The sequence below is a fragment of the Hyperoodon ampullatus genome, assembly GCF_949752795.1.
Source record: "Hyperoodon ampullatus genome assembly, chromosome: 6".
Classification (NCBI taxonomy): Eukaryota; Metazoa; Chordata; class Mammalia; order Artiodactyla; family Ziphiidae; genus Hyperoodon; species Hyperoodon ampullatus.
Genome location: NC_136919.1, coordinates 7,143,360 through 7,171,275, shown reverse-complemented (window position 1 = coordinate 7,171,275; position 27,916 = coordinate 7,143,360). Strand labels below are relative to the sequence as shown.

The window sequence follows — 27,916 nt, the reverse complement described above, 5'->3', positions numbered from 1 at the left end:
CCGGGGAAAGGCAGGGTGGGTGCGGGGGTGAAAGGTGAGAGGGGACTGCAGGCATCCAGGCCGGCTCCTGGCGGCGGGAAGATGGCCGAGGGCGAGCGGCGGTCGCCGCCAGGTAGGGCGGAGGGGCCGCGGTGGAGTGGGGGGTCGGGGGCGGTGCCAGGCGTGGGGGCGGGGACGGGGTGTGGTGTGTGGGGTGCTCAGCGAGGGGAGGAGGGTCGGGAGGTGGAGGAACTCGAGGGGCAAACGCTCTTGGGCCCTGAGGAGGAGCAAGAGTTGAGGGGCCCCGAGGGAGAAGTGCTGGGGGATCTGGAGGGAGGGCAGGATCCCGGGACTGCAAAAGGGCGATGGGTGGGGCGTAACGCCAGGACTTGGGGAGCCTGAGTTGCCTGAGGGTCGGGTGGGCAGCCCCGTGGCCCGAAGGGGAGGCCTTTTCCACACCTGTGCTGCTCCTGCTAAAGTCAGCTCTCGACCTGGCGGGGAAGCAGCCAGGGATGGGGGCTGCTGTCTTCATTAGACCCTGCACTGGGGCTGGGGGCTGGTGCTCCGTGGGGCCTGCCTCGACCCCTCGGCCCTGACCACCCCTCATCACCTGCTCTCTTTTCCCCTTGGAGATCGGGCTCCGGAGTTTCAGTGGCTAAGAAGTTACCGAGGGAAACTGCTCTTGGTCCTCTAAACCACTGATTTAAAAACGCTGGTTGTACAAAGAGACGGCTTTCTTTCTGGCATCACCATCTGTAACTTTTATTTACACTGTTCATCTCAAATAACTGGGATGGAGGTGCGAGGGAAAGGAACTTCTTAGACCTGTAACGTGGGGAAATGGAAGGGTGTTTGCTGACCCCTCCCCCTCCCCTCCCTTGAGCTAAGAAGGACTTGTAAAATTCTGTCAGAGGTGCAAATAGTTTGGCTAAACAGCGATTTCAAAACAGCTATGGTTTCAAAATGGTTTTGAAACCATTCACGGTTCCTTCTACCTTGTCTCCCCTTTTATGACCTCTGGGAAGGCGTCAGGAGGGAGAAACTTTGAAGATCAAAAGAGGCATCCCTTCTACTCCCCACCCCGCCTCGAAGAAAAAAAAAAAAAAAAACGAAAACAAAAACCCAAAGAGCTGGGTATGGTCTGTTAAGGCATTTGAAACCAGACGTTTATTTTGTTTGGTACAAAACTTCTGTGCATGTGCCCTTAGGAGTTCCGGTAATGACATCAGGATATATAACGCAACCAGAATTATCAGTGAGATGAATGTGTCTGTGAAGATGGGCGGTGGGAGGTGTGGGGGGAGAACCTGTGCACTGAGACCAAGGAAGGCTCAGGGAGGTTATCTATGGCTGAGAAGGTTCAGGTTCCCAGGAGGTGTTCCTTCTTTGAAGTTTGAAACAAGGGATGTTTAGGAACAGTGGAAAGAACTGCTTAACTCAGGCAGTGTAGTGATGAAAACCTTGGATTCTGGAGTTACATAGACCTGGCTCTACCTGGCATGCTGCAGCCTCCGTGAGCCTGTTTTCTTACCTCTCAAAATGGGGCTACTGTAGCTTCCTCACTGAGCTGGTAGTGTGCGTTCCGTAGATGGTGTGGGCAAATCATGGGGCGTGGGGGTAATCAGTAAATCTGGATTACTGTTATCCTTTTCAAAGATGGTACAGGTTAAACATGTAGACAGGTTCCCAAATCGTAGGTGATAACATATTATACTCTGTGGGATTTTTAAGGAACACCTAAAACTCTGGATGTTTCTATCTTATACTGAGGGGTTGTAGGGGATCCAACTGTCCCGTGGCACCTTTGTCAGAGACGGAATAATCTGAGGCTAGAGAGGCTGTGGGTCTGACCTCATTGATCACAGTCTCGAGTTTGAAGGCTTGTCTTTTTGATTTGGGATTGCATGTTCTGGCGAATTGTGTGTGTGTGTGTTTCATCAGTGATTGGTCGCAAAACTTCCAAGTAGCCTTTCCACTGGGAACAGGGCCCAGCCCTGTGAAATAACGTCGGGAGGGCTAGTCCCTTGCAGGGAACAGTTCTCGCAAATTTAGAAAAAGGCTCTGTTCCCAAAGATCATGTGCAAATGGATAATTTGGAACGTAGAACGCATTTTCCCATAAAAACAATGCGGTTAGGTCGCCAGCCTGACCTACAAAGCTTTTAATTTAGCATCTTACTTGAAGTAGCAATTTATTAATAGTGTGGTCGTCAATTTAAGGTTCTGGGAACAGGACTTGCAGAACAGGTGGGAGGAGGAAGAGAGTTTCCGGTCTGTTCTTTTGGGCCCTGGGTTGAATTTGAATTAGGCAGAGGTTTGCCTTGGTCTTATCCCAGATTCTCTGTCTCCTTAGGTCTCCAGGTCTCCTGGCACTTTTCCTTTCCTCAGGGCCTCTCGAGGCAGGCTCTAGTCCCCCAAAGGTCACATGTTCTAGAACCTACTTAGGTCTTTGTTCCCTTTTCTCCATGCAGCTGATGTGAGCTAGGTTTTAGGAGGACAGCAGTGGAACAGATTTATACTACATTGTGAGTGACTGATAGTACTTTACACTTCTTGGAGAGTTTTCATTCTTATTTATTTACTTTTTAAAATACATTTATTTTTTAAAAATTTTATTTATTTTTGGCTACGTTGGGTCTTCGTTGCTGCGCACGGGTTTTCTCTAGTTGCGGCGAGCGGGGGCTATTCTTTGTTGCGGTGCATGGGCTTCTCATTGTGGTGGCTTCTCTTTGTTGTGGAGCACGGACTCTAGGCACGTGGGCTCAGTAGTTGTGGCTCACGGGCGCTAGAGCGCAGGCTCAGTAGTTGTGGCACACGGGCTTAGTTGCTCTGTGGCATGTGGGATCTTCCCGGACCAGGGCTTGAACCCATGTCCCCCGCACTGGCAGGCAGATCCTTAACCCTAGCGCCACCAGGGAAGCCCTATTTATTTTTTTAAAAATTATTTTTATTTTTTGAGAGTTTTCATTTTTAAAGGAAGGGGCTTACTAATCTGACAAATCTCCAAGAGTAGCTTCAGGCCCACAACTCCCAACCTGTAACCTTTGGGACTAGGTGTATTTTGGAATTCAGAGTTTTTCAGATTTCAGAAAGCAGTGTCCCATAATCAAACAAAAAGATTTATGCAGCAAAATATAAATTTCAGCTAAATGGGATACACAAACTACCCTGTGTTTTCCTTTCCCTCAGCTTCTGAAAATACAGAAACTCTATTTAAAATAGTTTATTTCTGATTACAAAAGCACCACAATGCCAGTTTTTAATAGTAATATGTTGCTTAGAAAGTGGAAGTCCTTTATACATCTTACCTCCTAGAGATGACAGCTATTAACTTTGGTGTTTAATCCTTTAGATTTTTCCAATGCATAAGCTAATAGGTATATGTGTTATTTATATTAGTATGTAAATTTTTTTTTACAAAAATAAGATTATATTGTATATAATATACTGCAGTTTTGTTTCTTCATTTATTAATATTTAGGCTGTTTTTCTCATGTCAGTAATTTAGATTTTGTTCTTTTCAAAAGCTAGGAAGATTTCCATCATACGGGCATATCATTATTAATCCATCACCTTATTAATTGATATTTGGGTTGTTTCTAATCTTTTTCAATGCAGTAAGCACTTTTATATACATCTTTGTCTATTTCTGTGGGCACATCTGTAGGGTTGATTCCTACTGTTGGCTCAATGGGTGTAGTATGCAGTTTTTACTTCAAACGACAGTGCTGAGTTGCCCCCTCAGCAGATTCTACCATCTAAGACTCCCACCAACAGTGCAGGAGAGTTCCTGTTTCCCCTTCCCCAATCAGTGCCAGATGTTTTTAATCTGCCAACCTGATTTAGAAAAGCAGTCTCATCTAATTTACATTTCTTTGCTTATTCGGGATGTTGGTAATTTTTTTCAAATGTTTATTGGCCATTTTTTTTTTTCCTTCTTCTTCTTTGAGTTGCCTGTTTATGTCTAAAAGGTCAACTTGACTTTATTTTTCTAACCTTTCTGCCTGCTTGGGGAACAGGAGGAGAGGGCATGGGAGATCCACTGGACGTATCAGTTGTTGAGGGGGTTGCCAGGATTGCCCAGCTCCTTGCAGAGTGAGGAAAGGCAGGAAGCCAGTGGGTTTGGCTTAACAAGCCAATACTTTATCCTGGGAGTACGTGTCTGGTTTATGCTAGGGCTTGCGCGTTGGAGTCTTGGTTTAAATGTGTGTGTGTGTGTGTGTGTTGGGAGGGAAGGATTCTATTTATCTGATTGCTTTTTCATTTTCTTTGTCAAGATTCTTCGGAGGATATCGCTCCAGCCACTGAGAACTTCATCATTCCAAAAAAAGAGATCCACACTGTTCCAGACATGAGCAAATGGAAGCGTTCTCAGGTACCAATGGTGTCTGCACTGTAGGGTCAGAACTGGATGAGAAACTTGGGCTTTTTCAAAGACAATTGTTTTCTAGGCCTGAGTGGGGCTCTGAGCTCCTGACCCTTTTTGCTTTTGGAGCTAGAGCTGTTTAGAAGCTATGGAAAGAGGTGACAGGGGAGCTGGCTCTCTCTTCCCCCTCAGGGGCAGGACTCAGGGCGCTTTAGTGGGAAGGTCTCTGGGGGCTGGGGTGAGGATAACCATGGAGAGTTCTGCTCCAGATTCTTGTAAGCCATCGCCCCTTGGGTGTTACTGTATTGGCTGAACATCCTACATGATGGAGTGGGTCACTCTGATGTTTGGTTGCAAGTAATAGCAAGTCTGGGAGCCAGTGTATCACAGGGAGAGGAGGTTACCACATGGAAACCTAGGCCAGGGAGGTGGCTGAGTCTAAAACACCGGGGAACTGGGATCCCAGTTTTCTGCACTTCTCAGTCTTCATGGTAGGCAGAAGACAACAGCTTGTACCTTCCCGGCTTCGGGTACGGGCAGTGGAAAGACTGGGACTAAGAAAAAGAAAGCCAATTTCAAGTTCTCAGGGAAGGGCTTGTGTCCAGCTCCATCCAGTTACCTACACCTGGTCTGGGCAGCTGAAGTGGGGAGTGTCACTTGGGGAGTGTCACTTGTATAGAAGGGTGGCCCAGGGTCCTGGCAAGCTTGGCAGTTTCTCTGTGAGGAGTCTGCTGTGCTTACATTGAGCCCAAGCCCTACCGCAGCCATATCTTGGCCTTGCTGGGGCCGGGGTCATGCTAGCCTGTCTGGCTCCTCTTTCACAAGCCTGCCCTTTAAATATCTGGAGATGGTTATCGTGTCTTTTCTGAGTTGTTTTCTCCGCCAAGTCTTCACCGGGGTAAACGCCTTAGTTCTTTAGCTGCTCAAAGGATGTGGTTCGAGTCCTTTCATCATCTTGGTTGCTGTGCCTCAGGGTTTCTCTAGCTCAGCACTGTCGACACTTGGGGCAGATAATCCTTTGTTGTAGGGGCTGTCCTGTGCACTGTAGGATGTTTAGTAACAGCCCTGGCCACTACCCACTCAATGCCAGTAGCAGCCCTCCTCCCAGTTATCACAACCAAGAATGTCTCCAGACATGTTGGAAGTCTCCTGGGAGCCTTCTCGCCCCGGTTGAGAACCATCACTTTTATCTTCCCTGAACCTGCAGGATTGTCTGAATCCAAACGTGGCTTTAATTCCTTGCTTTCCCCTAGAAGTTTTCCAAAGAACATTGGGTGTTTATGATGCGCCAGGTACTTTAGCTGATTTAATCCTCACAAAAACCCTGGGACTCTGAGGTCATCTCCATTTTGAAATTGAGAAAACTGAGGCCAGGAGGTGAAGACATTTAGACATTTAGCAAGGCACAGTTAGTGGTCGAGATGAGAGTCCAAAGAGTTATGTCCAGGTTGCCTGGCTCTGGAGCCCCATGGGTTGAGCTGCTGTGCTCTGGGCTATAGGTGGGCAGCCTAATCTGGCCCTCCGCCTGTTTTTTGTTTTTTTTTTTCTTTTTCTTTTGGCTGCACTGGGTCTTAGTTGCGCCATGCGTGAGGGATCTAGTTCCCTGACCAGGGATCGATCCCGTGTCCCCTGCATTGGAAGGCAGATTCTTAACCACTGGACCACCAGGGAAGTCTCCCCCCCCCACCCCGCCCCCCAGCATCCTTAAGTGTTGGATAAAGAGGAAGCAAGAAAGTGAGAGGCAAAAGGGATGAAGAAGAAACAAGACCACACAGAAGTTGCTTGCTGCCAGGAACTGCCTCTACAGGGGCCTGCACCTCAGTGCTTTCTTAGCCCTGTGCTGGCTGTAACCTGCAGCCCCACAGGGAAGAGGTTGCCCAGTTGGAAGCTGGGGATGGGTGTGCTGGGAGACCTGGCCATGGGCAGAAAACAGCTTCATCTCCTGGGAGCAGGGCATCTTCAATGCAGATACGCAGCCTGGCCTGCCTGGTGGGGGAAGCATCTTGAAAGTTACCAGGGGATGGACCCTTGGTGGTGTAGTATAATGGTGGAGTACTCGCCGCTCTACTTTGGAGTTTGGCTGGCTGGGTCCTAGCTCCACGTCTAATGACATCTTGGTCTTAGGAGTCACTTCCCCTGAAGCCTTGGTTTCCTCATCTGTAAAATGGGGACAGTGATAGTGTCTGCCTTGTGAGGTTGTTGTATAAAGAAGCTGCTGGCAGCAATGGCGAGTGCACAGTAGACTCTGGTTGGAGGTCCAGGTGTCATTCTGGTCACTGGCCTGCCAGTGGTTTTGGACGGAGGATCAGGGTTGGGTGTTTGGCATTATCTTTCTGCTGCTCCTGCTGTCGGGTTGGGAGCCAGGGGCAGCTTGGAGCTCTGTGGTAACTGGGCGGAGCTGGGGGCTGGCAAGGGTGTAGAGGGTGGGGCTCTGACACCCTTCTCCATGTCCCGCCCCCCCTCTGTTTGGCAGGCATACGCTGACTACATTGGATTCATCCTCACCCTCAACGAAGGTGTGAAGGGGAGGAAGCTGAGCTCCGAGTACAGAGTCTCTGAGGTAGGCAAGGGCAGGAGCCTGCTGGGCAGGGTCTTTCCAAACATAGCTCCCGAGAGCCCACAGTGGGGCCAGTGCAGAAACTAAGATCACCCAGACACACGTGCAGCTGACATTTTAGTGTCTACATTTCTAATTTAAAAAAAAAAAATCTGTGAATAGATGTGTATTTATAAAATTGAGATCAAGGTATATAAGCTGTTTTAGAGCCTGCATTTTTGTTTTGTTTCGTTTTGTTGTGTTTTTTGTTTGGGGCCGCACCGTGTGGCTTGTGGGATCTTAGTTCCCCGACCAGGGATTGAACCCGGGCCCCAGTATTGGAAGCATGGAGTCCTAACCACTGGACCGCCAGGGAATTCCCTAGCCTGCATTTTTGTCAACTGGTGTCTGTATGTAACTTTTTAAATTAAAAATGATCACAAAAGAGGTAAATATGCTCACTGAAGAGATTACTGTTAGAGGGGTCTTCCCTGGCGGTCCAGCGGTTGGGACTTCACCTGCTAGTGCAGGGGGTGCGGGTTCGATCCCTGGTCGGGGAGCTAAGATCCCACATGCCTCGCGGCCAAAAAACCACCAAAACATAAAACGAAACAATATTGTGACAAATTCAATAAAGACTTCAAAAAAAAAAAAAGGTCCACATCAAAAAAATCTTAAAAAAAAAAAAAAGAGATTACTGCTAGAAACGTGTATAACACGAACAGAAAAGCTGGCCCCGCCCTGTATTCCTCCCCATAACCGACTCCCAAGGGCAGCCTCCTGCTCACAGCGTGGGGACTGTCACCCAGACCTGCCCCGGGGGCCCCTCTGCCCCCTGAGCCATGCCCTCGCTGGTTTAAACAGTCCCCCGCTTAGACTTTGAGGTTATTTCCCTAAACACTGCTGCTCTGAACACCCTCGCACATAGACCTGTGGGCGTTCTTTCCTAAGGATTCATTCCGAGAGGTGGAAATGCTGAGTTGCAGGGCGTACACTGCACTGCTTGGTGCTCTTTGGCTGTGTTTCGAAGACCGGCTTGTTTGTAAAGGGAGGGTGAGAGCTGTGGGGAGGCTGATAGGCACGGGAAGGTGTGGTCTCGCAAGCTCTTGGCTTTTGCTGGATGCCATCCCAGCCCCGGTGCCAGGCCTCCAGCGGCCTCCTGTGTTCCTGTCCCAGGAGCCCAGAGCCCCCTTGAGCTTTATCTTATCTCAGACCCCAGGCCCGAGCAGCCTCTCGGTGCCTTGTCCACCCCGCTCTCTAGCCGTAGCTTCGGTCTGTCGGGTAAGGCCTGGCCCTGCCCTGGCCCAGTCCCTCCACCTTTCACAAGGTTGGCATAGCCCTCATGCTCCTGGACCCTAACTGGCTGCTGGGTGGCCGAGGTCCTCTTCTGTCACTGCGGGGAGCCAGGCCTGTGATGGGGATTGACAGCCTTCTCTTGGGAGCTGGCCCACCAGTGACTTCTTGGGTTCCTCTTGGGCCTGCTCAGTGCTCTGGGGCTTTGGCTGTGGGCGCAGACAGCGGGGGGTGGGGGGAGAGAGGGCCTCTCCTTGAGCCTGTGATAAGGAAGCTCAGTGGGCTGGGGAATGTGGGGGAAGCCTAATTAAAGGGCAGTGTTGTAATTACCCGAGCAGATCCTGAGCTGCCAAAGCCCTCTCAGGTCCCTTCATTACCCCTGAGGCTTTGATGGGAGATGTCCATACCGCCCAGGTGTTGTCTCAGCTCAGGAGCCATTCTTTTGGCAGGATTGCAGCCTGGTTAAGTGCTTGGGTTCTGGAGTCTGGCTCATCAGGTTTTGATAACCTCTCACTTCTGAGCTGAGTGGCCTTGTCGCCTCTGACGCTCCATCTCCTCATCTATAGAGTGGGAAGAACCACGGACCTACTCATGGCCCCTGGGGAGATCCCGCATGTAGGTTTCTTTTTTTTTTAGCACAGAGCCTGGCACATACTAGATGGCATTGTCATTATTAGCTATTGTTATCGTTAGCTGGTTTTCAGTTTTAATTTCCAGTAACACTGATGTTGTCTCACTTGGGGCTCCTCCTGAGCTGGGTTCATTCTCACTCAGGGGACGGGGGTGGCCCGTGTGGTCTCCAGAGGTCTCCCGGTTGCTGGCAGTGGCGGCAGAAGGCACCGCACACAGCATGCGGCCTCCCTTCCTGCCTGGCCAGCTGTTGTGTCTCCCCTGCCGCTTCTCCTGCCTCTCAAGGCAGGGGGAGGCGGCTGCGGCTGGCCGGCTGGCCGGCTGGCCGGCTGGCGGGGGAGAGGGTGGAGTGGCCTGGGGGCGGCTTCCAGACCACCCGCAGCAAGGGGAACCGGCGAGGGCGATGTATGACATTGTCTAGACCCATGTTGAGAATGCGCTCCTTCCTTCTGAAATTATGTCTGTCCTATTCTTTGGGGGTTAAAATGTTTTATTTTTGTAAAATAAAGGTGATAGTAGATAGGAGGCTTATGTTTTGTTGTTGTTCCGTTTGAGTTTTTTAAATGAGGGCAGAATTTAAAATTGGCGGGTAAGATTTTGGAGAAAATGTTACTGGTCCATGAAATCTGAAAAGGAAGCTTTGGTCCACGGAGGAGGAGGGTGGCTCAAATTATTCTTCATGCTTCCTGGGGGCTTCAGCCCACAGCTCCCCGCCCTCCAGCCCTCTCCCCCCAGCAAGCCAAACAACAGAGGCAGCCCCTGCCTTCAAAAACCCTCTCCAGAAAGAGGAGCTAGGAGCCTTTTAATTATTCACTGGCCCAGCTGAGCTAGCAGCTGGGGCCTGGCCCCCGCTGGCTTCAAGCACCTTCTTTATATCCCGTTCAGTGCCTCACCGAAGGCAGTTCTCTGGGGAATCTGTTCTGGTGCTTCTGGGGCCAGGATTACTGCCCCGCCCCTTGTGTCCCCGCGGCTGCGTGGGGTCAGGTTTGCTCTGTCCTTATCAGCGCTTCCTGGCGACCTGGTTCTTCACAAAGCCAGGCTCTGGCAGTGCATTTGGTCACATTTCAGCAACGCAGCTCTTTGTCACCCTGGCCCTTGGCCACTGCCAGGTATAAAGGGAACTTTCTCCTCTTACAGATAACTTTCCTCTTCTCCCAGGCCCCCAGCGTAGGGGAAGGGGAGGTGAGGGAGGGCAGCCTCAGGGCCACTGGCACGTTGCTATTTGTGTGGACTGCATGGGCTGCAGTGTGGTTTGTGCCTCCCGGTGGGGGGGGCACTGGCTACCACATACCCCGTTAGCTCAAGGCCGCCTTTTCCCTCCCCACAAATACGCACTCAGCTCTCGGGACCACTTCTCTGCAGAGTCTCAGCAGTGGCAGATCTGACCGTGCCTCGCCCTCTGTGCCTCGCCCTCTGTGCCTTTGCCCCTTTTCCCGTGGGCACCTCTTGCTAGTTCCTACCCCCGCCAGGAGCGCCTGGAGGTGTCTCCTTATACCATTTGTACCCGGCAGACACAGGCGAGATCTGCTTCTGGCCAAGGCCCCTCCTCCCGGCCCACCTGTCCCCTGTGTCATGTGCTCCCCGAGCCTTTTGATACCTTTGTCCTGGCCCATTTCTGCGAGCCACATCTGGAAGGGGCACTTTTGGAGCTGCCCTCGCAGACTTTGTCTTAGATAATAGACAGCATCACCTGATGTCCTCGGTGAGTAACATGTGGTGTGCTAACGCTGCCTGGCCTGTCACACCAACTCCACTCCTTAGTCCCTGCCCTCTGTAGGAAAGAGAGAGGTGAGGGATGAGAGATGGGTCTCAGACACTGCTGGCCTTACAGAGCGTTACCCACGTTCGCACCTCTGACCCAGCATTTCTACGAAGGGTATTGTTCATGGAGTGGACAATTGGAAGTAACCCAGACATTTAACAGTGAGGGATTTGGTAAGTAAATCACAGTACATTGGTACAGTGAAATATTATTCACTTGTTAGAGGCTTTTGCAAAATTATGTTTCCATGTTGCTGTGGAACGAGGGTCATGAGGAAACTGATCAGGCTACAAAGCAGCGTGTGCCCTGTGACCCCTGTTTTAGAGTCTGTGTGTGGATGTATGCCATTACCCTGTGCCAGGCACTGTGCTAGCATGCTTCATGGATCGTCACTTAGTCCTTGTGACAGCCCTTGGAGTTATTTACCATCATGCGCATTTTTGAGATGAGGAAACGGGCTCAGAGAGTCAAAGTCACTTGGTCAAGGTCTTGCAGCAACCAAATGGTGTTTTAGCTGTGATTTGAAGGCAGGTCCAGCTGCCTTCAAAATTCTCACCATGGTAAGCAATGGAAAACACTATTAAAAAGATGCAATAGAAGAGTACGTTAAAATGTTAATACAGGTTCCCCTGTTATCTGAAAGTAGAGCGTTGCTATGAAACCTTTTGTAAACCGAAGTGGTGTAAAGTGAAAATCCTCTTTAGATTTCTTTTGGTTAGAAAAACAGCTACTAATGTAGGTCTTCTGTAAAAGTAAAGTGGGGAAAAGCAAACTTTGGAAAAGCGGGGGATACCTATGGTGTTGATTTCTGGGTGGCAGGATTGTCCGTCATTTTTGTTTTCTTCCTTTTTACATACCTGTTTTCAGTGATGAGCAGGTATTGTGTACTAAACGGAAGACCCCAATACAGTGTAGTAAAGCAGGTCAGGGCTGCAGCTGTGCTTGTGCAGCAGCTCCCCCTGGATGAGCTGGCTAGAGAAACCAGGTACAGAAGCCACGCTGGTCCTTCAGCCTAGTGCTGGGCCCTTTCTGTAAGGCCCACTGTGTTCACCCGTTCCCTCCTTCATATTCAGGGTGGTTGGGAAGAAAGGGGGACAGCAGGGAGATGCCAGTAGTGCCAGGCCTTGCAGTCACTGTCCAGCAGCAGTTGGGACTTCCCCCTGTGGCTCTAGCTTGGGGACACTAGTCATCGTGGCTTGGCCCCCTCTATTTGCCTCCACAGGCCATTGAGAAACTGGTCGCTCTTCTCAACACGCTGGACAGGTGGATTGATGAGACTCCTCCGGTGGACCAGCCCTCTCGATTTGGGAACAAGGCCTACAGGACCTGGTATGCCAAACTTGATGAGGTGAGGCTGCCGCAGGACAGGCTTGGGGCCTGGGCTGGGGAGAAAGCTGCCAGATATCAGAATCACTGGGGAGTTTGTTAAAATGGCAGTTCCATTTCCCAAAGTACAGATGCGTTTACCCTCTTCCGCAGCCATCCTCCAGAATCACCACTGTGGATGCGCAGTCCTCTGCACAGGGCTGTTTATCAGGTGATCGTAGCAACGGATTGAAACGTCCCACGTGTCCATCTGCAGTTTATTATCCGTTAAATAAACTGGAAAGTCAACCCAGGGAGTACCATGCAGCTCTGAGAAAGAATAGGGAGGCCGACTAGGGAACTCAGGGGAAGGGACCACAACTTCCAGTGGTCCCTCGGTATCTGTGGGGGATTGGTTCCGGGACCCCCTGTGGATGCTCAAGTCCCTTGTATAAAATGACGAGGTTCGGTCAGCCCTCTGTATCTACGGGTTCTCCATCTGTGGATACAAAGGGCCGACTGTACTGTTAGGTTAGAGGGGAGCTGCGGTGTTACGCACATGGCAAGCTGCCTTTTGGTAAGAAAGAGGGGAAACAGAAAAGGTATGTTTGTATTGCTCAGTTTGCCCTGGAAGGATATGTAAGAGGCAAATAAGGCTGTGGTTTCTTTTTTTGAGGGTTGGGGGAGGGGGGTGGATGGGAAAGGGTGAAGTAAGACTTCTCCGTGCATCCCTTTTATTTATAATGTATTTATTTTTGAGTCATGCAAAGGTAATACCTGTTAGAAGCAAACAAAAAATAAAAATGCAGGATAGCCACCCCTGGGAGTCCAGATTCTCACCAGGTCTCCAGGAGATTCTCATGCCAGGTGATTTTTGGGTTTTTTTGTTTCTTTGTTTTTTGGCCATGCCACGTGGCATGTGGGATTTTAGTCCCCCCAACAGGGATTGAACCCTGTGCCCCCTGCATTGGAAGCGCAGAGTCTTAACCACTGGACCACCAGGGAAGTCCCTCCTGCCAGGTGTTTATAGACTGAACTTAGAGAAACTTGCATCCTAGTTTCTTTGGCCTAGTGTTTTCACATGGAACAGAGGGGAGTCCCAAGGACCCAGCAAAACACTGTCCCTGTGTAAGAGTGGCCTGGGGCTGCTTCTGGTCTCTAAGATGTCACATGGGCATTTTTTTTTTATTAAGTTATAACTTAAAGAAAGCTGACAAATCATAGCTATCAACCATGTACAGCTTGATAGATCTTTTTTTTAGTGAATTTATTTTTATTTATTTATTTTTGGCTGCACTGGGTCTTCGTTGCTGTGTGCAGGCTCTCCCTAGTTGTGGCGAGCGGGGGTTGCTCAGCAGTTGTGGCACAGGGGCCCTGCCGCTCCGCAGCATGTGGGATCCTCCCGGGCCAGGGCCCGAACCCGCGTCCCCCTCATTGGCAGGCAGACCCTCAACCACTGGGCCACCAGGGAAGTCCCCTTGATAGATATTAACATGTTTTTACCCTTGCATCCATCCGTATCAAGCCATGGAACATTCCAGCCCTTCAGCAGGGCCTTTGTGCCCCTTTCTAGTTGATATCCCCCAGACTCTTCTGACTGCTGTCCTATAGATCGATCTTGCCTGTGTTTGAACTTCATATAAATGTCTGGCTTCTTTTGCTCAACATTGTGTGACTCCCCTGTGCTGTGCGGAGCAGTGGATCTTCTTCACTGCTACGCAGCTTTCCAGGGTGAGGCCATAGCACAAGTTGTCCATTCTGCCGTTGACGGACGGTTCAGTTGTGGGTTGTTTCCACGTTTTGGCTGCTGTAAATAATGCTGCCATGAACGTCCTCTCATACGTCTTTGGTGGACGTCGGGCACAAACTGCCTTGCTGGGAGTATGAAGAAAGAGGACATCTCTGGAGATGTCAGTGAGTTACTAGATGGGAAAGTCGAATGGCTTCTTCTTAGATCCCTCCTGTCTTGTCCCCAGAACCGTGTCCCCTGGAGGGAGGGTCAGCAGATGAAGAGCCACCCCAGGGTGGTCTCTGTTGTGTGAAAATAAATGCTCTCCCTCCTCTTCCTTCTGTGGGCAGTCAGAGCAGGGGTCCAGGACTGCTCGCCGTGGCAGCCTGGCTCCAGCCAAGATGCTGCCTCTGGGCACCCGGCCACCGAGATGCTGCCTAATCTGCTGCCACCACTTTGTGTCTCTTGTGTTATCAGGAAGCAGAAAACTTGGTGGCCACAGTGGTCCCCACCCATCTGGCAGCTGCTGTGCCCGAGGTGGCTGTTTACCTAAAGGAGTCAGTAGGGAACTCTACGCGCATCGACTACGGCACAGGTACCCGTTACCGTGGCGGCGCCTGCTTGGCTTTGCAGTGGCCCTTTCTCGGGTTGCCTCCTCTTTGCTCTGGGTTGTGTTGGTGGGGTGCAGCGTGCCAGGTGCAGGGACGCCTGCTGCTCTGGCGTGGTCCACCAGGGGGAGCTGGTGCCACATTCATGGTTGCTCAGGCAAATGCAAGAGCTCCTGCTCTCTCGGGCCCTTCCCTTGCCTCTGGAGGAGCCCAGGCTACAGGGGCGGGCCTGGAGAAGGGCCCCCTTGGACCTGGGTCGTGGGAGAGTTTTGTCATCTGCTCCCCTGATGCTGAGGAACAGGCTTATTATCAAGTGAGACTTTTAGGGGCGGTGCTTTGAGACCAACCAACCAGAAAGACCTGGAGGCGAGAGTGGCCAGGTCAGCAGCGGCTGGGTTTTCCTCCCCTCCCAGATGCTCTTAGTTGTACAAGGGTGACGGCTGGCCCTGAGTGAGGTGGCTTGGGCTCTGGCTGCTCACGACCAAAAGCTGTGCAGGTGAAAGTCACAGCGCATAAGCTTTCCAGGCCCTTGGAGGGACCCGTATTCTGCAGAAATAGGACCGGAAGTCACTGAAATGTTCTCTCCTCCCCTCCCCCCAGATACGTTTATTATGACACCTTGAACTGTGGGATTCGGCCCAGAGTCCAGCCGGTGGTTTCTGTAGCACTGACCATTTCTATTTGACATGACTGGCAAGGAAGGGGGGAGCCTTTTGACCCTGCCGTGTGGCCATGCTTCGAATGTGGCCATGCTTAGAAGCCTTCCGTGGCTCCTATTGCTCTTAGGATAAAGTCTGAACTTTTTTTTTGTGTGTGGTACGCGGGCCTCTCACTGTTGCGGCCTCTCCCGTTGCGGAGCACAGGCTCCGGACGCACAGGCTCAGCGGCCATGGCTCACGGGCCCAGCCGCTCCGCGGCACGTGGGATCTTCCCGGACCGGGGCACGAACCCGTGTCCCCTGCATCGGCAGGCGGACTCTCAAAGACACTGCGCCACCAGGGAAGCCCAAAGTCTGAACTTTTTTACTGTGGCTGTAAATGCCTGTCTGATCTCCAGCCTCATTGCATTACACTTTCTCCCTTGCTCTCTGCTTTAGCCAGACTGGCCTTCCTAGGGTTCTTCAAACAATCACAGTTGGTTTTCTTTGTTTTTGTTTTTTTGCCTCAGGGCCTTTCCATATGCTGTTTCTCCTGGCTAGAGTGCTCTCCTTGCTTCCCTCACGCCCTGTGCCTTGCCAGCTCTTACTCATCTCTCAAATTAAATATTATTTCTGAAGGGAAACCTTCCTGAACCCTAATGTCAGGATCCCCCTGTGATATCCTCCAATTACCACCCTATCCTTCTCCTTCAGAGGTAGGTTCATAGAAGTGATTGTATATTTAATGTCTGTCATCCTGATAGGTCATAAACTTTCAAACAAGGGCAGGGACTTCTGGCCTCTGTCCTCTAGTGCCTGACATGGACAGTGATTGCCACCTATAGTAGGTGCTGAATAAATAGGGTAGAATTGATGAGTGAGTTAAACCTCCAAGATAAAGTGTGAATGCCTATTTAAGAATCACCAGCCTGGGCCTTTTTAGGAGTAGAATTATAGTACTAGTGGTTCTTAAAAGGACCTAGTTCTTTCTGGATGGGGAAGAGGCCCCATTACCTCCATGTTGACCCCCCTCCTTAGAGGGGAAGTTAACGGTGATTTGGACTCTGGTGAGACCAAAAACAGTCCCACGCCTTCTGGAAGACTGTCAACCTCGGCTGTTTTTTCTCCCCCAGGACATGAAGCTGCCTTTGCTGCTTTCCTCTGCTGTCTCTGCAAGATAGGGGTGCTTCGAGTGGACGACCAAATAGCCATCGTCTTCAAGGTATTCAATCGGTGAGTGAGGCAGGCGGGAGGGGCGGCTGCTGGGGGAGGAGGAGCCGGCGTCTCTTTCCTCCTTGTTACCATCAGACTGGGGACAGGGTGCTAGAGGGGGCTCCCGAGGGGCTGTTGGTTCTCTTGTCCTGTCCTAATCAAGCTGTGACTGTGAACAGGGTGTCCAAGACTCCTCCTTCCGACAGGTTCAAGTTCAGGTAAAAATAAGCGAAGGGAATGTTGCATAATGACCGCTAATGCTTCTGTGGCATTTATCACGTAGAGGTAACTTCTAAGCGCTTTACATACAACTCTTTTTGTTCTCACAAAGACGCTCATTTCCGTTTGATAGATGAGGAAACTGAGGCATAGAGAAATCAGGTCCCTTCACTGAGGTCGCAGCCAGCTGAACCCAGGCAGTCAGGCTCTGACCTCCCCTCACCACCCAGACCACCTCCCGGCACATGGGTGTGTCTCCGTCACCAGAGGGCGCTGACACATCTGTTCTGGGCCCCACTCTGGTGCTGCTGATGCCGCAGCTCCAAGGGCGGTTCCCGAAGGGATCTAGGGGATGATCTCCTTGGACTCCCATCAGCTTTCCTATGGGCAACCCGAAGCAAGAGAAGCTGCGGCTCCTGCCCAGGCTCTCAAGTTGTCAGGAGGTGATGGCACTAACCCGCTTTCCCGGTTGGTGTTTTGCCCCTTTCCTGGGCCAAAAGGAGGCTGAGTGTGAGGGAAGAAAATGAAGTTGCATAATTTTGAGTGTATCAGCTGATGCATAACATAGGCGTGTCAGTTTTAATTGAAAAGGACATCTGTTACACTCTTAGGTGGTTATTTCTGGCCTCCTTTGCTCCCAGTGGCCGAAGGGTTGAGACTGTCTTTCTGCTTTTTGCCACCTCCCCTCCCTTCCCTGCCCTCCTGTGCAGGTACCTTGAGGTTATGCGGAAGCTCCAGAAGACGTACAGGATGGAGCCGGCCGGCAGCCAGGGCGTGTGGGGCCTGGATGACTTCCAGTTTCTGCCCTTCATCTGGGGCAGTTCGCAGCTGATAGGTACTCAGGTGCCCCGGCCCTCGTCCCTCCCCTCCTTCCCTCCCCCCCTGCCCAGGGCACACAGTGACGGCTTGTAAAGCAGGCATTAGACCGGCTATAGACGGAGGCTGCTTGCTGCCGACCTTCTGCTGCAGCTGGCGTGGCAGGCTGGGGAGGCTGAGGCAGATAATGGAAAGGGACGCGGGCTGGGGCGAGGGTGCCTGGCGCGTAGTGGACTGGTGTGCAATGCGCCCCGGCTCCTGGCGGCAGCTGCGGGGTTTTATGTTGAAAATGAGGGGTTCTTTTGACTCAGTGACCAGCGTCATCCACTGTTATTATCGAGCCGTGCACAGGGGGGCCCATCGAGGAGCTGCTGCTCGCTCCAGGCCCGCTCTGGGGGTTCCCCCCACTTTCCCACGGGCAAGCCAGAGTGGATGAAGGGTCCACGTCTATTTCCACATAGGATGAACCGCCTACGAAATAATATTAAGAAACGACCCTTTGTTGAGTACTTCCCTGTGCCAGGCACTGCTCTCTGTGCTTCAGGCAGGTCATCGCAAGGACCCTGGGAAGGGTCTTTGCCGGCAAACCTCTGACCAGCACTTACCTGTGCAGGCACCGTGCCGAGTGCTTCACGGTGGTCCTGATGTTCAGGTGGCACTCCACAGCCCCACTGCATGGGTGAGGAAACTGAGTTGCATGGCTGGAAAGAAGCAGAACCGGAACTTATTACACTAGAGTACAAACCTGCACGGGGCCATTGATTGCTCCAGCGAGATCAGGCGTTGAGGGTGGTGGGCAGGACTGCAACCCTGGGGTGGGTGCAGATGGCACTGGGCTGCGGTGCCCCGGTGGTGCGAACGCCTGGTTCTGAACCCTGGGGCTCTTTGCCGTTTCCAGACCACCCGTATCTGGAGCCCAGGCACTTTGTCGACGAGAAGGCCGTGAACGAGAACCACAAGGACTACATGTTCCTGGAGTGTATCCTGTTTATCACCGAGGTGAGGGCAAGGGAGGGAGGGGGAGCCCGCGGCAGCCCCCGGGCTGAAAGGGGCTGAGGTGGTGGCTTTGGACACAGGAGCCAGAGCTGCCGTCTGAAGATGGCAGGGCCAAGCCCTGAAGTGGGTTGTTGAAAGGGAAGCCCAGCCAGGCCTCTCTGAAAGGTTGAGCCACCTTCTGACTGTCCAGGCTCGCTTCCTCTAAGTCAGTACTCTGGGGTTTCTACTGGAGCCGACGGATTAAGACCTGGTCATTAGGTGGACTTGGTGACCGACGCAGCAGGTCTGAAGGGTGGGTGGGTATTGTTGGGGGTGGGTGGGTGTGTGTCAGCATCTTGCGGGTGGGGGCCACAGGGTCTGCAGAGCTATGTGCGTGTGGACGTGTGCGACGAAGCCATTGCAAGAGTTGGAGAGACTGGAGTGGACGGCGGGACAGATCCCTGCTGAAGGGACACACCTTTGCTGGACCCGGGCCAAGGGAGGTGCTGGAAGCGCACGTGAGCAGGCCTGGACCCCCAGCCCACCCAGCGGGGGTCGTTTAACTGGATGTCGTTGTCCTGCTAAAGTAGGGCCTCCCGCCAGTGCAGCCTTGGACCGCTTCCTCAGGGTCACCTGGGGAGCTTGTGAAAATGCACATTCTTGGGCCCCACCTCAGCTTTCTGAATCAGAATCTTGGGGGACGAGCGCTAGGAACCTGAATTTAAACACATATGCCAGGTGATCATGCATGAAAGTTGGGGACCCACTGCGCTCGGGCCTCTCTTTCAGGAGGTGTGGGGACCTTTCATCCTCCCTGCCTGGTACCCGCCCCACAGACTTCCAAAGGGCACCCTGGCTCTGCCACCTGGAGAGGGTCTTGCTCCCGTTCTCTTTCCTGACGCCCGCAGGCATTCCTGCTGGCCCGGTGATGTCCCTTGCACACCCGTGGACGCCCCTGCCTGTGCGGGCTTCTCTCTTGGCTGCCCGTTCTGAGCCCCCTGAAGAGGGGGAGACGCCTGGCTAAGCAGCCATAGCTTCAGACTCTCCTGGTCAGCATTCGGCTCAGGCCTGCGCCAAACTCCAGAGGCCAGAGAGGAATGCCACGTTTTTCCAAGTCAGCAAATGAAGGCCGTCCTGACGGCTGGGCGGCCACCACTTGATTCTCAGAGATCTGCTGCCTTCAGCACTGTAGGCAGACCAAGGTCGGAAGGACTCCGGGGCAGCCTGGCTCACTGCCTTGAGAGCCAGTCACATGCTGCTCTCTCCAGAGTAGAATGGGAGGGTCTGCGGAGCTGGGGAGACCCCAGGAGGAGCTGGGTGAGGAGCTCGCCCGCTCCTGGGGGTAAGAGGCTAAGCTGTTTCGGCTGGCCAAGCCCCTGGGTCCCTGCCAGTAACTAACAAGGAGGAAGTCCAGGCTGGGCCTCAGGGAGTCTGGGAATTGACTCCAGGTTAAAACTTTGTTTCCTTGTTTGTTTGTTTGGTTACGCTGGTGTGAAAACCCCAAAGCTTTCCTGAAGTTTGGGACCCAGGTCCTCTGCTAGAGGAAATCCTACAGTGGCCACTAGGTGGCACTAAAGACACACTGAACTCGGAGGAGGTTTTGGTAACGGCTGAGGGAGAGGCAAGACCTGGCAGGAGGCCGGCAGGCCCTGGCGTTCCTTGGTGGTTCCACACGCGCTCTGCAAGGCCTGGTTTTCGCCCTGGCCCTCGGTGCTTGGGCCTGGTGGTGGACGTTGGACGCTAGCAGGGGACGTGCCCCAGAGCCGAGGTGACCGGCAAGAGTCCCTCTCGCCTACTCAGCCAGCCGAGAGCAGGCTGCCGCAGTTCCTGACGGTGGCACGCATTGCGCTAGTTCTCCGGAGTCTGGGCTCACCACCCGGACCAGGGTTTTCGCAGCCCCCCGTTGGTGGTGAGGGAGGCCCGAGGCCTGACTCTGGGACGTGGGGACCTGGCGGCCTGCGTGGAGCTCTGTGTGCTGTGGTTGGGAAGGGGGCAGTGTTGCCTCTGGAGACCCCAGGCCCAGGGATCACTAGAGCTGGTGCAGCTAGGGGACTTAACAAATAAGAAGTTGGAAATGAGACCGCGCTTTTCCTCCCGCCGGGACCTGCCCCGGTGGCCCTGAGCATCCCGGATGAGGGACCTCACCTTGCAGGGCTCCTGCCGCCTCAGGAAATGCAGCCCTGGCGCCTTTAAGAGCCCAGGGCAGGCAGGAAAAGAATTTCAGTTTCAATCTGGCTTCTAAATTTGGAGTTTTGGGAAGGGAGGGATCAGATTTCAGCTGGAAGGGAAGGAGCTGACAGGAAGGCGCTGTGCAGAGCCTCCCCCCACCCCACCCCCCTCAGTTACTGACAGAGGAACCATTTACAAAAGGCCGATTCTCTTGGGAGCGGAGAGGCAGGAACGCAGCGTCTGTGAGTAATTTCCTGCTCAATATGGCTGCTCTGACTCATACGATTCCCCTGGGGTCACTGCGGGACTGCAGCTTGCTTGCTCGTTCTCGCTCTTTCTCTTCTCCCTTTGTGGCTAGAATGAGCGAATTTTTTTTTGTCTTCTTGACCCCATTCCTTTTTCCCCCTTATCTGCTTTCCTTTCCAGAGTTGCAGAGGCTCCTTCTGAAAGACCTAAGGAGACCTTGGGACCCTGAAGGTTGGGGGTTGGGGGGGCAGCCCCTCTAAATAGCATCTCTGGCCTTTCCACGGAGGCGGCCCAGGCCACTGGGGCTCCGGAGCTCGGGCTTACCCCGCCCCGGCTCTGCCAGCGGGCCAGAGAGGCCTTTTGGGTCCCCCACCCCGTGCCCCTAGCGGGGGAGGCTGGCCCACAGGCAGAACCCCTGGTTTCCCCACGTCCTTGGGCCAGCCTTGGCCACGGAGCCCTCGCTGAGCAGACCCCTGGAGCTGCGGCTGTGACAGAGCCAGCAGGGTGCCTCCTGGGTGGCTCGCTGACGGGGCCTAGTCCAGAGTGAAACTGGCTCCCCAGCTCCAGTGATCCCTGAGCTTCTCAGGGCCTGGCAGTATGCAAGAGAGGGCTGGAGCCTAGCGCTCCTCCCGTGGGGCAGAGAGCCTGGGGAGGGGGCGGGGCGAGGGGCCGGGTGGAGCCTGACGGAGTGGGACTTGGGGAACGAAGCGCCCCGAAGGCCAAGCCCCTGCAGGCTGGGGGCTCCTGGCTGCCTTCCTGGAGGAGGGAGCCTTACAGAGAGGAGGGGAGAGATTCTGGGTGAAGGGACTGGCCCAGGAGAAGCCCTGTGGGGACCGTGGGCCATGGCCTCACTGCTCGAGGAAGGAGCCTGTTGTCCTTTCTACTGCACCCCGGGGGTTGGGACAGGCTCTGGGGGGACTTGGGCCAGGGGAGGGAGATGGCAAGGGTAAAATGGCAGCTTTTTCGACTTAGATCTTACAGTTTTGTAAGAGTTGCCTTGCTGCAGGAGTGAGAGGCCTGCGAGAGTGGGTCACAGCTGAAGGGTGGGGGGTTTGTGTTCCTGGGGCCTTATGCTTATGATGCCCAGTATGGAGACCCATCCCTTCTCTCTGGAACAGATCTCCACCAGCCCCGCCTCCACACACAGCCTCTTCTGGAACCTTCCACCTACTCAAGGTCCAAGTCTGCTTTCTTGCCAGCTCAGCCTCTTTGCTTTTCAAACTCTTTCTTCTGAAACCTGGGGCTCCGGGTGCTGAGCCCCGTTCCCCCAGCATCAGTGTTGCTTATCAGCCCGGGAAGGGACTGTGTGGCGGGGGATTGTGAACGGCTTGTTAATAAATACAGACGTGCTGGCCTTGTGCTGTTCGCGGGGTGCACTCAGGTGCACGAGCTTCCTCGTCTCCGCGCGGTGGTTTCTGATATCACGGGGGCTCCACTGGGCTTGCCGCAGAATTTCTTCCAAGAGGAGGGACTGGGAACAGAGCCGTCGCTGCCGTCGCCCTCCCTTCCCCACTCCCCTGCCAGGTCAGGCTGGCTTTCTGAACAGACCTCCCTCCCGCATCTGTTGCAGGTACCCTGTGGCTCACGTCTGCCCCCTCTTTTCCTTCTCCTTCCGCCTGCCATGCAGAGGGCAGTCCGATGCCTGGGTTTGGCCTGGGCCCTCCCCCAAACCGACCCGTCCCTCGGCTCTTCCAGCTCTGCCTGTGGCAGGCCAAGAGGGACCCTGTCTCTGGCACTTGTGTGTGTGTGTCCTCGTGTGTGTCCACGTATACGTACGGGCCTGCAACTTGCGCGTGTGTGTACAACCTTGCTGCAGGGGAGCGGGGGTGGGCTCCCGGGCGGCCCATCTCTCCAGCTCGTGGACTCTGTGTTTTCCAGATGAAGACAGGCCCCTTTGCAGAGCATTCCAACCAGCTGTGGAACATCAGTGCCGTCCCCTCCTGGTCCAAAGTGAACCAGGGTCTCATCCGCATGTATAAGGCCGAGGTGAGTGGGGACTGGCCTGCACTCTCGGTCCTGGGCTGCTGCTCGCTCCTCCCCGCCCCGCTGTTTTGCTCTGAATCCAGCTCTGAATTGCCGGCCAGCCCCTCTGACGCTTGAGGCCTCAGAATCTCTTGTCTGTGGGATGGGCAGTCAGAAAAGCACTGGACTGAGGCCCAGCTCTGCCCTGTGACTGCGCCAAGGCCCCGCTGCTCGGGGGTCTCTGTTCCCACTTGTCAAATGGCTGGAGGCCCTTCTCAGCTCTGTCTCCTGTGGGGACACGAAAATGAAAACAGGCTTGGGAAAGGGTTGTATCCTCTGGAGGCATCATCCAAAGTGATGTCTCTCCAGCTTGGGTGGGTCTGATCGCCGGGCAGGTGGGAGGGCTTGTGGGGAGGCCGGGAGCTGGCATTTTTAATGACCACTTGGGGTGGTCCTCCCTGCTCTCCAATCAGGCAGGGAGAGGTCTGGATTTCCAGAGCTCCCCGCGCCGGGAGGCGGCTGCCCCCTCGCCGGCCCTCTCTGCTCACCCTCTTTGGCACCCTTTTCCCAGCCAAGGAGGTGGCTTCTTTTCTGGCAAGTAGGGAGGAGTCATCTCTTCCCACCCCCCTGCTTTCCTCTGGCTCCTCGTACATCTTACGCAGGCCAGTCCTGGAACGGCTTGACCTTGGCCTGGGGAGGGCCTGGGCGTGAAGTCCCGCACCTGGAGCAGTGGGTCCCACAGTCCCCTCTTTTCACCCTCAGGCTGCTGGTCTCGGGTGTTGCCCTGCAGGTGCGCCTCTCTTGACCCTTGGTCATCCCTCTCCTGGGGACGGGGCGTTCTTCGGGTGCCCTCCTTACACCCAGAGCTCACTCAGACCCGTCAACAGAGGCAGAGGAGCAGGGAGGGCAGGGTGTAGGAGGCTGGGTGCGTTTGGTAGTACCAGTGCTTCCAGCGGGCCTGGATCCCTCTGCGTGGCCCTGAAGGGGTTAAAGGCTCTGGAACTGACCGGGCCTGGCCCTCTCTCTCTCCCTTCCGCCCCTCCGCCTCCGGTCCCCTTCCTCTGGACTTCACATCCTGTGTTTAGGTTCCAGCCCACATACCTCTCTAATCTGAGAGTAGCGGTTGCTGGGGCTGTGCAGGCTCCTTCTGGCCGCAGTGCGCGGGAGAGCACCCGGGGTCCTGCCCTCTGCGTGCTCTGTTGTTCTTGACACCCCTGCCCGCCCCAGTCCCACAGTGGGTGCTGAGGGGGACTCCCTGCTGGCCATGCCACCCCCCCAAAGGCGGGACTCTTTGGTGTCTTTCCTGCTTGCGATCTTAAATGCCGTCCTTTCTGCAGGCTCTTACTTGAGTGACTAAACTTATCTTGACCTGGGCCCCTAAGGGCGGAGGAGACCCTGCCTCGCTTCCCTACCCGCCCTGTCCAAAGGCAAAAGAACTCTGGCTGACAGGTTGAGGGAGAAGCAGATTAAGATTAGAGATGGTGATGGGACCACACAAACAAAACCGTCCATGGTGTAACAATTGTCAGTATTTCTCTGGATGTCGAGCCCAAGAAGGTCAGCCAGACCAGACCGCAGGAGCACGAGCAGATAACCCAGCGCCCTTCCTGAGACCCGGAAATGCCAGCCCTGGGTGCACGCAGCCTGCTGGGCGCTGCGTGGCAGCCACACGGCTTTGTAGGACAGCGCTGGAACTCACTGACTTTAGTTTAAGGACACCAAGTCTCTGTGACATGTGACACTCTCGTTTGTAAGTTGCTAGCAGGTTGCCCTTAGTCTTTGGTCCCTGTGAGTCACGTGGTCATATGCTCTTTGCTCGGAGCAAAGCAAGGAAAGGACTTGCTTTTCCAGACCAGTTCTTGGTCCTTGGGGAAGACCTTTGAGGCTCACCATTCTTGAAGTCCAGATGGGGGTTAGCAAAGGCCAGAGCCCCTGGCCAGAGATGACTGCTGGAGGGGAGCGGGTCCCCTGAGCTGCCATAGAGGCCTGACCGGGCCTGGCATCAGGATCTGGGACCAGCTGTCTGCATCTCCAAACTGCCTGTCAGTTCAGCCTTTCTGAACTGAAGAACCAGATGCTTTCCGGGACCCTTGTGGGTGGTGGGGCCTGTCTTTCCTGAGGGCTGTCGCCGTGCTGGGGCTCCCTTCAGAAGGGCCTGTCAGGACCTGGGGAGCCCCTTCTCCCCCCGAGTCGCCGGGACCTGGGAGGGCCTCCAGCTGGAAGGTCTGCACATGGGCAGGCGGAAGCTGTTGCTCTGCCCAGGAAACGGGGAGCGCCGGGGCACAGGTCACTGGAGAAAGGCCTGGCCAGAGGCTCCCTCTGCTGTGACCCTGAAGCCCCCGACTTCCTTTGCCCCAAGCAGCCTTCTGCCTTTAGCCCAGCCCCTCGCCCCCCGCCCTGCCCCAGGCCTGGGGGAAGCTCGTTCTGGGTCCCTGAGGGCCGAGTGGAGAACCTCTGCCCGGCGCCCTCCCCCTAAGCCTCTTGCCTTTGCAGCTTCTCAGGCCTGAAAGCTAGAAGCAGGTTCACCTTTGACCCTTTCTGGAATTCCAGGACCCTGGGGGGGCTCCCCTTTGACAAACTCCCACCACTTCCTCCATGACATAAGCACAATGGCAGCTGCCTTTTCTTCTGGCCTGGATCTGCTGCTCTTGCCTGCCCCCACCCTCCGCCCCAGCTGCCTGCTCCCCACTTTGTGTGCCCCAGGCCCAGGAGCCTGGCTGTGGCCTGGAGCTCTTTTCCCACACACAGCTTGGTTCCCCATCCTTCCGTCGTCGATTTCCCTTCCTTCAGGCCTTGTGGCCCACCCCCCACTCTGACACACACACACACACACACGCGCACGTGCGCGCACACGCGCGTGCGCACACACACACACACACACAGTGGGGCAGAGACCTCCTCACCTCTGAGGCTGGTCGTTGAGGGGAGGGAACCTGGGCCAGCGCTGGCGTGCCTTTATTCCTCTGAGTTAGGTGGAGAGCATAGGCACAGGATGGAACTCTCACCCTCTCGGAGGCCATAAGTCTTGTTCCACCCCAGCCAGGAGGTGCGCATTCTGCCCGTTTCTGTGGCCAGAGGTCTGAGAGGAGGCAGATCCTTCTTCCCATGTGCGGGGCTGCTGCCTGTGTGATGGCCAGGCACGGCAGGGCTGGTGCAGGAGGCTGGGAGCTGGGGGCCCGTCACCTTCCCGGTCCTGTGCGGTGTGGGCCTGGGGTCCGGCTGCCTGTGGGCCAGGCCAGCTTCTTGGTCGGTCCTGCTTCTCTCTTGTCTCCCCTCCTCTGCCAGAGCCCTGGGGCTGAGGCCCTGGCTGGGCTGGGTTCAGGGAGCAGCGCCATCCCCTGCTCAGCCATCCCCCTGCACAGTGCTCTTGTTCTCTCTACCCCGCGCACAGGGCTGCTGGGAATTGCCCTGGGGGTGGGGAGGCTGTCAGCTGGTTCTTATTGTCTCACTCTGAAGTGCCAAGATGCCTTTTTCAGTCTAGAGGACTGAACATTGGGAAAATGGGCCTTGGACCCTTCTCAGGCGTGGTGGGTCCCAGTATCCCCACACCTCTTCTCCAGGGCTGGGAGAACCCCCATGATCTGGAGGGTTCTTTTCACCTCTGGTCCCCAACTTGTCCCTCTGGGCCAAGTGACGTCACTTGGCTGCCTCTCTTCTTGGCTCCTGCCTTGTGGGGTTAGGCTGCCTTCTCTCCCTCCCCCTCCCCGCTGGGTCCCTCTCACTCACTCTCATTCTCGTTATTTGGTGGACCTGACCTGATTGTCGTGGGGCGGGGGGTCTTTGGGTGGGAGGGGGTGATCAGGAATGGGTCGGAAGCTCTGCCCTTCCCCAGAGGCCTGGCCGCTTCCTGGGCCCCGGGTGGACCCCTGCTGGAACTGCGCTGCTCCGGGCCTCCGGAGTCGTCCAGGGGTCCCTGGGAGGCAGGCCCGAGAGGCTGGGCAGGCCTCGGCGGGGGTGCAGTGCGGCCCTCACCTCTCTTCTCTGCTCCCTCCTCCTCGCAGTGCCTGGAGAAGTTCCCGGTGATCCAGCACTTCAAGTTCGGGAGCCTGCTCCCCATCCACCCGGTCACATCGTCCAGCTAGTGCCTGCCCTCCCCCGCCCCAGCTGTGGCCCCCTCCCCACCCCTCCCTCTGTTCTTTCTGTTTGATGAGAGGCTGTTTACTGGGGTGGGTGGTGAGCATGGGCTTGAGGGAGGTTCAGGGCATAAGGCTGAAGGACCCAAGTTGGGAGAAGTGACCGAAGTGTGGCCAGCTTCCTGACTTCCCCTGTGGCGGACAGGCAAGGAGAGAGGGGCCGGCGCAGGGTCCCTGGGCCCCGCTCCTCCCTGCTCAGTCCCATTTCAGAGCAGGCTGTCCTGGGCCACTGTGGGGAGGGGAGGGAGGTATGTGCTGCTGCGGTTGCCTTCCCTTCCCAGGTTGTCTTTCTAGGGGTTGGAGCAGCTGCTCGCCACGGCGTGGGTCAATTTCCCAAGCCCTGTTTGGGTGGGTGTCTGGGTGTCCTGAGGGCTGGAGGCTGAGGGCAGGGGTGGGGAAGGGAGAAGCCTTGGCTGTTCTGGCCAGTGACCCTCCTAGCTCCTCCTCACGGCTGCCCCCTGGGCCTGTGGGCACCTGTGTCCAGTGCCTCATCCTTGCTTTTCTGCTCTTTGGCTTTTGGTTCAAGGGTGGCCTCTGGAGGGCGCCGGCAGGGCTTGCTCACCAGCGGATTGGGTGAGGCCTGCCTTTCCGGTGCTCCCCCTGGCTGGGAGTGGGTGGCAGAATCTCTGAAGGAAGGGGGGTGGGCTCGGGGCCAGTGTGGCCGAGGAGGACCTGGGCTCATCCTCACGTCCCTCGCTGCTGCTGCTTGTGCCCCCCTAGCTGGGCAGTGGGTGAGTGGGCCGCAGGAGGGCTCCGAAAACAGCAGCCCACTCCCTTCACCCTCCCACCTCCCCGGACTCGCCTGCTGGAGTTCCAGAATGAGCTCCGAGGACTGGCAGGGGCTGGGCCGGGTAGGCCCCCCTGGGGGGTGAGGGGGTGCTGGGAGCAGCAGGCCAGTTCCAGAATGTTCTTCTGCGGGGGGCTGCTCCCAGGCCTGGGTCTCGCAGACTCTCCCCTGCCCAAGCCCAGGGCAGCCCATCCCCACTGCCCCCTCCCCGTATCTGGGTCCACACAGCTTTTGGGAAGGGGGAGCACCCGAGAAGCACAATTCAGGGGCTTGGCCTTCAGGTCTAGGCCGACAGCCTGGGCACAGGCTGGGACAGGAGCTGCAAGAGTCACAGAAATAGTTTTCCTAGGAAAGGCTCAGTCCCTCCCTCCCTCCCTCCCTCCCTCCCTCCCTCCCTCCCTTCCTCCCAGGGTCCAGACCGCAGCTTCCTGGCCCCTCCTTCCCTGTGCCCCCTGGGCCCCCCAGCCCTTGGCGCCTTCATTGCTCTTCAGATTAAAGCCTCTGTTTACACCTGTCACCTGTGTGAGGTGTGTCTTTTCATGCCACATGATTG

The 27,916-nt window shown here is 55.1% G+C and overlaps 1 protein-coding gene across 7 annotated transcripts; it reads left to right on the top strand.

Annotated features, from left to right (window-relative positions):
- Nucleotides 1-42: 42 nt before the first annotated feature.
- On the top strand, nucleotides 43-27,878 carry PTPA (protein phosphatase 2 phosphatase activator). 7 transcript variants are annotated; one of them, XM_079706980.1, is made up of 11 exons: nucleotides 99-112; nucleotides 1,005-1,113; nucleotides 4,256-4,353; nucleotides 6,818-6,904; nucleotides 11,788-11,913; nucleotides 14,077-14,194; nucleotides 15,978-16,077; nucleotides 16,986-17,110; nucleotides 17,990-18,090; nucleotides 22,360-22,467; nucleotides 26,445-27,878. In XM_079706980.1, the coding sequence occupies exons 3-11, from the start codon at nucleotides 4,330-4,332 to the stop codon at nucleotides 26,523-26,525; spliced, it is 870 nt and encodes a 289-aa protein (XP_079563106.1). In that variant the 5' UTR covers nucleotides 99-112; nucleotides 1,005-1,113; nucleotides 4,256-4,329; the 3' UTR covers nucleotides 26,526-27,878. The 7 variants fall into 7 exon arrangements, with proteins under 7 accessions (XP_079563102.1, XP_079563103.1, XP_079563106.1 ...); XM_079706979.1 differs by having other exon boundaries at nucleotides 1,005-1,195; XM_079706976.1 differs by lacking the exon at nucleotides 1,005-1,113 and having other exon boundaries at nucleotides 43-112.
- Nucleotides 27,879-27,916: the final 38 nt, after the last annotated feature.